The sequence below is a fragment of the Hyposmocoma kahamanoa genome, unplaced genomic scaffold, assembly GCF_003589595.1.
Source record: "Hyposmocoma kahamanoa isolate Upper Pololo Valley unplaced genomic scaffold, ASM358959v1 224, whole genome shotgun sequence".
In the NCBI taxonomy this organism is placed as follows: Eukaryota; Metazoa; Arthropoda; class Insecta; order Lepidoptera; family Cosmopterigidae; genus Hyposmocoma; species Hyposmocoma kahamanoa.
Genome location: NW_020653743.1, coordinates 11,852,760 through 11,864,402, shown reverse-complemented (window position 1 = coordinate 11,864,402; position 11,643 = coordinate 11,852,760). Strand labels below are relative to the sequence as shown.

The window sequence follows — 11,643 nt, the reverse complement described above, 5'->3', positions numbered from 1 at the left end:
AACAAAAACAAAATATTGAGCCTGATCATCCTAGAACTGAAAGCGTTGTAACTATTGTAGACCAGGCCCGTCGAGAACGTCTCAATGTTTTTTCTCGGGCCTACACTGCTGGATGGGTAGTAAGGAAAATTTTAAATAAATTAAAAATAAACTGTGACTTATGCCTAAAAAATTTAACAAGTAATCAAACGCGTATTCACGACTGGATAAGTCACAGGGAGTATACAAAGTATAAAAACCGACTGAAATACCCATCCGAAGGAGCAGTAACGTGTTTCGGTACAGTAATCAGAGAAACAAATGAATACTTGGAACGCAACGCAAATAAAGCGAATATTGCATATAATTATACAGCGAATATTTTGTCCAAGTATTCATTTGATTTCATAAACTGTGCCGAACACAAAACTATTCTACTTAATAGTTTTATTGCTTTCACTGTTCGATTTACAATTATGAATTGGTGTAGTACCATAAATAAAATTTTAAAAGGCACGGGTATAGGTTAGCAAACTGCATTCTACCTCCAATGCAAAACAAAGCATTAGGAAAATTTAAAAAGAAATTAAAAAATAAACGCCTTAACAAATATTGAGTTGTTTTATTTTATCGTATTATTTTATATAAGTGAACTGAAACCCCTAACCACCTAAATTTGTTTGGATGTATACGTTCTGCTCCTTTGCAAGACAATATCGTCTACCTATTAAAAAAAATGGAATGTCAGTCGATTTTTTTTTTTAATTTTATTAAGGCTTTGACAAAAGCCATCAGCCTAAACATGAAGTTTAAATATGTTTCTGTAAATATGGCCGCCACAAAGAGGATAGGCAATTTGAGGCGGCGTGCTTGGATTGACTCGGGATTCCTTAAAACGGGCCGATACGGGTATTTTAGTTCGAGATTCGTTAATTTCGCGTTTTAATCTTCGATTAAGGCACAATAGCACTATCCTATTCCACTTTAAACTAGATTTCACAAAATAATTGAAAGTCAAAATAAAAACGACACTTTTCCCTCCAAAAGGTCCAGAGCGAATCATGTCAGTCAACATTAGTATCACAGATTAAAAATAATTCTTACTACTGAAAAAAAAAAACTAAAGTGAGCATGAGCAGTCTGAACGTTAGTTCACTAAATAGTCTGTGTGTATGCCCGCGTGCACGCCCCGTTAAGCCGCTAAGAAAAAGTTAAAGCGTAGTGATGACAGCGCACGTTAGCGTACTGACGTTTCTCTCTCGCCCTCTCTGCAATCTTCACCCCGCGCGCTTCTTACAGTCAGACGCCATTTTGCGCGGGCGCCATATTGCTTGTTTTGTGTCGAAGAGAAGTGTTTGCGTCGATTGATTTCCGCCCTTTAAATCCAAATTAACATTGTGCTTGTTTGTATTGATGAAAAGTGTTTGCATTGATTAATTTCCGCCTCTTCTAATCTACAAATACAGCTTCGCCGGCGTTTTCGTAATGTTTCGAAAGTGTTGTGTACCCGAATGCAATAGTTTACGACAGGACGTTAAATTGCATCATATTCCCAAGAACGAGGAAATGAAAATACAGTGGTTAAAGTGTATACGTCGTGAAAATTTTATGGGTGAAACCAAAAACATGCTTGTTTGCCATAAACATTTCGAGCAAAGGTTTCACACAGCGTCAAATCGTCTGAAGATTGGAACTTACCCTACTTTATTTTCGGATCTGGAGATATCCTCGGGAAGACCATCAATTGCCTCCAGAGAAAGAGGTAAAATTTACTTCTAGTACCTAAATACTAAACATTTCTTTCGATTGTTAGTCTATACGTATATGTAAAATTTTATTAAATAGGTATAAAGCAAACTATGTACAGTCAACAGCACATCAAACTACACATTTTAGTTCGAATATCCGCCTACGGGTTATACCAATATTAAAAAAAATAATGTCATGTTCTTAACGTGCACTACGTCTTATAGACAATATATGGCACTTGCTGGTCAGTTACGTAGTAACTCTTATTAGTTTGTGCCCGCGTGCAATAGTTTATGAAAGGACGTTAAATTGCATGAATTTCCCAAGAAAGAGGAAGTGAAAAGACTATGGTATAAGTGCATAAATAGTGAACATTTAATTGGTGAAACGAGAAATATGTATGTTTGCCACAAACATTTTGAGCAAAGGTTTCACACTGCAACAAACCGTCTGAAGATTGGTGCCTTACCCTACTTTGTTTTCGCATCTGAAATCTTCAGAAATATCTTTAAATGCCTTGACAAGAACAGGTAATATTTTTATATTTATATAAATATAGGGATCCTTGGAAAAACAAAATGTTATTAGGAAAATGAGATAGAATTTAAAGATTTATAAAATTTCATTCACATAATTTTTACTGTAAAATGTGTCTAGCCAAGAATTGTTAAAACATTCACGCCCTATTTGATAAGAAAAATGTAAACATCGGCTTATTACTGATGATTCCATTGAAATTTCAAAATCTAATTATATAGGACAGCATATACATAACATATACATAATATACATAGCATATACATAGCATAACTGCCTCCGTGGCCGAACGGTTACCATGCCGGACTGCCACGCAGAGGTCCCAGGTTCGATTCCCGGGCTGGGAGAAATATTTGTATGGCCTACATTTATTTCTCTCGTGAGTTTGGGTGTAATTTGTGGTTGTCTATGTGTGTGTCCATGGCACCCGCGACACAGGGTTTCCCTAGTGCGGGGCTATGTTGAGTGTGACCGTTATTATTATTATTATTATATATACACAGGCAAGACGAGAAAGCTTAAATGTCCATTTATACAGTTGGATAGGTGACAAGGGAATTTTTTTCTAAAATCATTTGCGAAATTTGTGAAAAAAGTTTAATCATAGAAAATGAAAATTCGACACATGCTTTTATCAAACTAAAATACTTAAATGGTTCCTAAGACAGTTTCCTTGTATCTTCTATGGTTTTGCATTTCCCCATACTATCCCATTTAAAAAAAACTATTTATTTTGTTGCACATTTGTGTTGATGAGTTTGACAGGGTGGAACGTGCACACCTAAATACTGCTGTCCACTAACTTACCCTTTAGCTAAGGGACCACTAAGTGGCTAAGTATCTGTTTTAATTAGAAAAAAATAAATTTTGTATTTTTTTCTAATTAAAACAGATACTTAACTCTTACTTGCTCTTTTGAAAACAGTTAAAATTAGTTAACATGTTCGACTTATCAGAACCTACCCTAATGATGCGTAGCTGAAATATCATTAAACAATTTCATTATTCCAAAACTGGGTTATGGTTTTATATGACATCTCAAAAAAGTATTTTGTCATTTAGCCGCATTTTGGTTAGTGGACTGCAGAATAATGTCTATTTACTCTCGCCAAAGGCCCAAGTTAATTTGTTTGTTGTATAAGATACAGGGACTAATGAGGACTATGTACATATTATTATATGGATTTGTTAACTGCTACTGTAACAACAGACATCTCCGTTATTTAGCACTAGACAAAGTATGCTCGTCTGAGAAGACAGGGAATGTTTCTTAATGTTATTATACCAATAAGTACCTTTTTATTTTTTTATTTTTTTTATTTTTTTTTTTTTTACCTAATAGTAATAATATATAATCCTTAATAATGTATTAGGGATTAATTGTTTTCCGGCAATGTAAAAAATTGTAGCGTAAGTCTTTATTGTAATTCTGAACTATTTTCACTCCAGTATGATATTGCTGCTCACCTTTATTAACTATGTTCAAGGTTCTCAATTCGTCTGTATGTTTTTTTTATGTATGTTACGCGATAACTCCACCATTTCTGAACCAATTTTGATGATTTTTTGTTGGAAAGAAGGTACCTAAGATGTGGTTCCATTTAATTTTAAAGAAAATATTCCACCATTAAGGGTGGCAAACTAGGGGATGAATGACTTTTGAGGTTGGTTTTTTATGTCCATTGCAGACTATATTTTATCCCTACTTATTATATGTATATGCAAAATTTCTCTTCAGTTGTAATAGTTGCCAAGACGTAAGACATTTTTTTTTTTTTTTTCAGTAGATTGCACAAGAAATGAACACTGCTACTCCAGTAAACGGCAACATGAAGACCATACATATTATAAATCTTCACGTAAGTTTCTGATTCTACTATTACGTCATGCTCTGTGGCCATACCTAATGAATACCATACGTATGGCTGATGTACATGTAATTTTTATGAATGTACTACTTTTTATTTTGAATCAATCATTAGTTCCAAAGAAAATGTACATCATGTATGTCAGTCATACATTTACATAGGGAATATCATAATAAAAAAAATTTGGATGGCGTGGCCACGGAGCATGACGTCTACTACCTACTAATATAATAATAATAATAACGCACACACTCAAAATACACACATAGACATCCACAAATGACACCCTACCACGGCCACGGAGGCAGTTAAAATATAAATGTAGTAATATTATGTAGATTAATAATGCTCAGTTGCACCTAACATTAGTTAGGTTTAGGCTTCGTGGGGTTTTAAGGTTCGTGGTTATTCACTAAATGATTATCACAGGTTATTTACCACAATAATATTTATTTTTACTTTCCCAATAGTTTGAAACGGTTACACGTCAATTGTGGAAGTTCTGTGTAACCGACCATATGAAGTGATTATATATTTTATAGAATTTAATAAATTGATTTATTTCTATGAAATCTCTCGCGGGCTTACAGCTTAACCAATACGCCCAGCAAGATATTGAATAACAGTTGATTATAATGTAATCATAATAATTGCAACAATAGAAGTTTAAAACAGTAACAACAAATTGTGAAGCTAAATAGCTCTAATAACAATTAACAAAATTTACTATAACGACTATGAGTTGCGTGCGACCAACTGTCCGCGAACACATCAGTGACACGGTCAAGTGCAAGGACCTCATTCAATAAAGCAACCGCTCTGGAACCTTGTAGAATGCGCATTTTGTTTGGCATGGCAAAACGATTGCGTGCGCGCCGTCCTTTGCGGCTTACCGCGCTAGTATAACGATCAAGCACGAATAACCCAGACTTTCTAAAACGGAAGGATTATCTATAATTTGTCGTAAGAGCAGGCAGTAAGGGATAAGCAACACAATCTTCCGCCTCAGTTCAAGGGATTCCAGACCAACCATGTCAGTAGCAAACAGTGAGTAATAACCATCCTTATGAGTAATAACCAACTTACAATAATAATAATAATAATGCACACACTCGACATAGCCGACACACAAATAGACAATTACAAATTACACCCAAACTCACGAGACAAATAAATGTAGGCCATAAAAATAATTCTCCCGGCCCGGGAATCGAACCTGAGACCTCTGCATGGCAGTCCGGCATGGTAACCGTTCGGCCACGGAGGCAGTTATAAATAATAATAAAGCATGCACAAGTTAAATTTGTATTTCAACCTTGCTTTTCATTTCAGATTTGGTGCATGAACGACTAACTTCTGCCCATGCTATGTCAGTTGAAATTCCCCAGCAAACAGCAGCCACAGGTATTAGTGTTAAATATACTTTTTTCTTAAATTTTGAAGCAAGGGGAAGATCAAAATAAATATTATAAATGAAAAAATATTAGTTAGTACTTGTTTACGACTTACTGCTCGCTCGTTTGAGTGTTGCGAATTTATTGAGGCATTCACATTCATAACAATCACATGACCTTTTTTATGTATAATGTGTGTTGTGTACTTCGTGTTTCTTCACTTCTTTAATTTCGCACCCTTGACAAAGTTGTTACATGACAGATTAAGTAACGTGCTTAGGTACTTAATTTAACGTGCTTCATTTCAGATTTTTAAGATTTGTTGAATATGACTTTATTACCGCGCCCTTCTTGATGTCGTAACGTTTTATTTAAAGTTGGACGACTGTCGCTTCTAGCCTGTTCCCATATCACGACTATCTGTCGTGACTGTGTCGTGAAAGTTTATTTCATCGTTGTCGATCAAGTCAAATCTAGCTTTTCCCACTAGATTGTGACGACAATTTATCGGTTCACGACAGCCGCCTTGTTGTTTGCACGACAGAATCGTTTGAAGCTGCCATTACCTGTCGTCACATTTGTATCGTGGCGTTTTATTTATCATCGCACGACTGTTGTTCTAGCTCTTCAAATTATCACAACAGTCTGTCGTGTTGTTCTATGTGTGAAGAACTTTATTTGAAAATACAAGCCACGACACTTTAAACTGCACAACTATCTGTCGCCACGACATAATGGGAACGCGCCCTTAGTGAAGAGAGAAGCATCTCTAACACTAAACTAGATACATGCAATAACCAAAGTTACTACTACCATAGTATAGTTATAATGCTAGTATTGAGACAGCTTTAGAAGCAGCCATTTCTGAAGTTACTATAACATTTTTAAAGAGACTCCATTTACTCCATCAGAGAACAATGATGATCCATTGCAATTCCATGAAGATACTCAAGCGGTGTCTGATATTGAAGATACAATTGAAGCTGATGATGACGGTCCATTCTCATGGCAGAAGAATATTGTTGTTCCCTGTGACAAAGGTTAGTATCAAACAATCTTTTGACCAATTACGTAATTAATCCATATAATGTATCAATATTATTGACCACTTAAAATTATTTTTAAAATTATTTATATGAAATAGTCGAATGTGGCCGACGGTGGAACGCGTTTGTGTAGCAAATGCCTATTACCCTTTCGCCTGGCCCTGATTAGCCTTCTTATTTTTGTTTGTTGCCCTGAATGTTTTTAAAAATTACCTAAGGAAGAGCTTAAATAAAATTAGAAGTCAGTTTTTTTACCATAAAGTTTTCGGTATTGCAGAGGAGGTTACGAACCATCAGATTGACGACGACGTGCTAATGTACGACCCAGAGCCATATTGCAGTCATGCTGTACAGGACACATTTTCAAGTAACATAATTTTGTAGTCGCTATAAGGTTGCCTAGCAGAAATCTCTTGAAGCAAGAGTTTCAATCTTAAATCAAAGTCTGTAAAGTACACAAAAGCGATTTCCATTAACTTCCAAGGGGGAAAGAGGGGGAATGCCTTTACCCAGCACAGAAGTGGGACAGAACAGGTTTTTACAAAAAACTTGTAATGGCAAGCTAAAAAATTGTGCCACCATTTTTAAAAAGTAATCGTCATTCTTTTGTTACAAATCAAAATTTTACAAAAACATTTGTACAAAGAGACAATTTAGTCAAATAATTATTTTCAATTTGCAGAAGAAACAGACGAAGTACTGGAGGAGTTGAAGTGCAACCTTTGTGGAAACATTATAAAGGGGTAAGAAGCACTGATTATTATTACGCGATTTCAACTGCAAAGTGGCAACACCCAGTCAAACGCTCCCTTACGACCCAGCTGACCCCGGCCGTATCTCCCGCAGTGGGTTCCGGTACTCGTGCGTCCAGTGCCCTGACTTCGACCTGTGCGGCGCGTGTGAGGCGAATGGCGCGCACCGAATGCACTACGTGCTCAGGTCGCCTGGCACCAAGGACGTCGTGAGTCCATGCTTCGTTTGCACGTGGTCGCACCTCGTTAGAGACAGAATCACTCAACTGCTTGTGTGGTTCCAGAGCGAAGTGCAACTGATGCTGCGCCGGATCCGCCAGACGCTATTGACCGACTCCGTCGTCTCGCTTCGCGACCACCCCGGCGAGTGAGTATGACTGTACTGACTTCAATTCACAGCAGCTCATTAATTTATCTCAATCAATTTGCCTATTTATTTAGATTTCTGTAGACATAATCAATTAGTTTTTTGTTCGCTTCTCGGCATCGACTCTTTGCCAAAATATGAATTTTGTTACGACCAAATACTTTGCGATTGCCGACCTCATCCCGGGTGCCACAATTAGTATTCAATTCGAGAGACCGCCGAGAAGTCTGTTCAAGTTAAACTCTGAGATTGAGTCGAAGACCAAAAATGTAAACAAACAATTGGCACTGTGAAAATGACATATAAACTTCTTTTTTCACGTTCGTTTATCAATAGATTCCACACCATTCTGACTAATAATTATAATGGAAAAATAGTCTTTTGGATTGAACAATTTACAAAACTTATTAGGATCATTTTGTGTCAAAATATTTTTAATTAAAAATTGTGAGGAAATGAGAAGGATCACGGCCCATAGAAAATTACGCAAAAGAAACATCTTAGAATATACTTTATATTAGGAACATAAATTATGACATCAGTGGCAGGCAGAGTATTCTTCGAACGGTTCTTTCAGATATCCTCGTCATGTATGCTTGTTTACAGTAACCTTCTTGGACGGACATTGCAAGACGTGGTTTCTATTTCTGCCTCAACACAAACGCAAGCAATACACACAACAGAGTAAAACCAAAAATGAACAAAAAAGTAATATAAAAGAAATACTCTATAATTAAAAACAAAAAGTTAACAATACGACGCATACACAGCAAGGAACACATTCGATAACGACAGCCGCCAGAAACCGAATGAAGAAAATCACGGTGATGAACTAGTGGGGATGCAACCCGACGACCTGACCCGTTATCCATCCCTATCGATCAAAAACTAACTTAAAATTTTTTAATTCATTGTAATTAACACTATTTAGTAATGAACCAATTTATTAATTTAATTTTATTATTTCTAATAAAAAATATTTAATTTAATAAAGTATTAAACTAATAGTGTTATAGTAATAAATTATTCACACCTAGGCTCAACTCACACTGGCGCATAGTTGAAGCGTCGCGACGCGTCATGTTTTTCGTGTATAAGCATATTCATCTCTATTTTCCGATTATTAAGGTACTCCGATTAATAAGGTAGGTAAATTTGTGTTACGCAAGTATGGAGTCAAGCGTCGTCGTCGCGCGTGTCAGACGCTTTAGTTGAAAAACAGGACGCGTCGTCGCGACACTTCGACTCTACGCCAGTGTGAGTTGAGCCTTACGCATGTAGGTTATATACAAACGTATATAAATATAAAAAAAAAACAAAAACAGAATATAATAAAAAAAAATCCAATAAACACTTAGGACAGCCAAAGGTTCATCCTCGAAACATAATAAAAAATCTTTCCACAGGAAACAGTTTTTTGAGATTATCTTATTAAATATGGTGTATTAAATAAAAAAATGATTTGATAATATTTTGTTTGTACAAGCACACAATTTAAAAACGATATAAAACATCTTTAATAATTTTTAACCCTTCTCCACTATTCGTAAAATATTTTTTTGTAATGGCATTACCTTTGTTTACATTTTTTAACTTTGATGTCCTCTCAGAATTTAGTTAGTTTTCAAGTAGTTGCCTTGACAGAGAAAGACTTTGTGCCCCGTTTTGAACAATAAATACCCATAGTGTTTTGTAATACCCAGTGCTTTACCGACTGATTTAACCTAGTTAAAATGGCGCCAGACATATTTATAAAAGTCGTGGACCAAATGAAAAAAAGCTGTCCTGAATAAGCTGCTGAAGTTCAGTTGCGAAACTTTTCAACGTCCCCATATAATTATATCATAAGATTGTTTGCAGGCTGAAGGACGAGGTGAAAGAGGAGATTGAGGAGGGACCACAGCCCGGAATAGAAGATGACGACCCTCTCTCGGACCATGAAGCAGCGGAAATGACTTCGCAGGTAAAGTTGTACTTGAAATCTGCAGATATTGTTTCACTAATCTGATCTCGGCCAAAGAAATTTTTGCAAATAAGAATTGGTGTAGTAATAGTTTTCTTAATTTATATTCACCAACACCTTCAACACCTAAAACTGATGTTTTTGGCCAGAGATAAGCAACACAGATCAATTTTATACCTTTTCCTTAGACGTACCTGTACTTTAATTATTATACATTTTTCATACTAGGAGTTAAATTTGGAAGAGTGCTCGGACACAGAATCGATGGAATCCGAAGAAGACGAACCCCCCCAGAAGAGAACTGCACTCTCTCCACTCCAGTCCCTCGAAACATCGACTACCTTCACGCATGAAACTACACTAAGATCTACGGCTAAAGAAAATCGGATTTTACTAGAAATAAATCCCCAGGAACAACAAAAGAAGTATCTACCAGTTCCAAATGAAACCAAAAAAACGCCAATAAATACACCAATACAACAACTGATAGTCAACGACATACCAAAGGAGAAATCTCTACCATTAACGGGATTATTACAGCACAACAATTCTGAGACACGTGTGAGCATCCACACCTTCACTGGAAAACGGGTATTATTGCCAAGTAATATCATCGACCAGGACAACACCAACATTATTGATCCAAAAAAAGTTCAGTTAGTCGTAAAAGAAACCAAATCAGAGCAATTGAGAATAATCAATTTGAATCCAAGTGTAAGAATAGAAAGACTTGATGTACATACATTAAATAAATATTAAAGTGGTAGACCAACCCACATCAATGCTCACGGATGACAATAATAATTAATTAATGATTAAACGAACTTACCTGTACATGAAGTTCTATCATAATTATACGAAGGCTTCGTCCAAAGAGATTAGCATTTTTTTTTCTTTATTTAAAGAGCTTTGTCACAATAAGCGACTATGACTATCTATACATATACTTATATTATAAAGTAAAGAGAGAATTGAAGCAGCTTATAATTGCCTTAACTTCAAGCCTCTCTCCACCAATCTATATAGCATCTTGGCTTCCCTTGATAGGGGAAAGGCCAAGACGCTGTTGCATCCGCCAACTTGTCTAAACTGGTCACACATAGCAGCTACATCAAATCTAAAAGAATCGTTTCGTCCACACTCCATCAGTATATGATATACGTCCTCTTTTAAGTCACATACAGCACAGTTTGGTGATTCTGTTTTCTTCATCATATACGCACACTTATTTAATGGAATGTGACCGGACCGAAGGTGTAATGCTAATACTAAATCATTTCTATTTAAGCAATTATTGATCCAAGGAGAATTCAACGGTTCAGGTTGGATGGTCTTATACCAAATGCCTGCTGTTTTCGACCTTTAATCAAAAAACTCCTTCCACATATTGTAAGAATTATTTTTTATAACACCCAAACATTCACTATAAAACGGGAGACACGGGAGGGTATCACCATCAGTACAAGCCACTTTCGCCAGACAATCTACCTTTTCATTATCCACTATGCCACAATGAGATGGAATCCATTGCAAGGCTATAATTTTTGAATGGGCGTGCAATTCAAATATTATATTAAGTATAGTATAGGCTACCGGGAATCCTCGAAAATTCGAGGTACATCGAGCCAAATGAAATAAAGCGCTCTTGGAATCTGTAAACAAAACACACTTATCAATAGATAAAGATTTAACGTAAGATAACGCTTCCGCAATAGCTAATAGCTCAATGTGCATAATGGACAGTGCCGAGGAAATTTTAAATTTAGCATGAATTTGTAACTGAGGATCATAGAACGCCGCTCCCGCACAATTCCGATCTTTCGATCCATCGGTAAACAACCTATAAAATCCATCATATTCAACAGAACACAGACGAATAAACGAACTTGCTATATTATCTGCATTGTAAAAACGTTTAGGTTTATCTAAAATTTGAATGTTAGGTTTGACAACTAGTGGTACATTAATATAACTAACCCATATGTTAA

The 11,643-nt window shown here is 36.0% G+C and overlaps 1 protein-coding gene across 1 annotated transcript in view; it reads left to right on the top strand.

Moving 5' to 3' along the window:
• LOC113228211 overlaps positions 1-10,441 on the top strand; it is a 24,709-nt gene extending 14,268 nt beyond the window's left edge. Inside the window, exons 3-11 of the mRNA XM_026461460.1 lie at positions 4,050-4,124; positions 5,466-5,537; positions 6,439-6,567; positions 6,851-6,940; positions 7,256-7,316; positions 7,420-7,534; positions 7,610-7,692; positions 9,553-9,655; positions 9,884-10,441. Of these exons, the coding sequence (XP_026317245.1) occupies positions 5,501-5,537; positions 6,439-6,567; positions 6,851-6,940; positions 7,256-7,316; positions 7,420-7,534; positions 7,610-7,692; positions 9,553-9,655; positions 9,884-10,414 (1,149 nt within the window). The 5' untranslated portion in view covers positions 4,050-4,124; positions 5,466-5,500 and the 3' untranslated portion in view covers positions 10,415-10,441. The remainder of the gene's footprint in view (positions 1-4,049; positions 4,125-5,465; positions 5,538-6,438; positions 6,568-6,850; positions 6,941-7,255; positions 7,317-7,419; positions 7,535-7,609; positions 7,693-9,552; positions 9,656-9,883) is intronic.
• Positions 10,442-11,643: the final 1,202 nt, after the last annotated feature.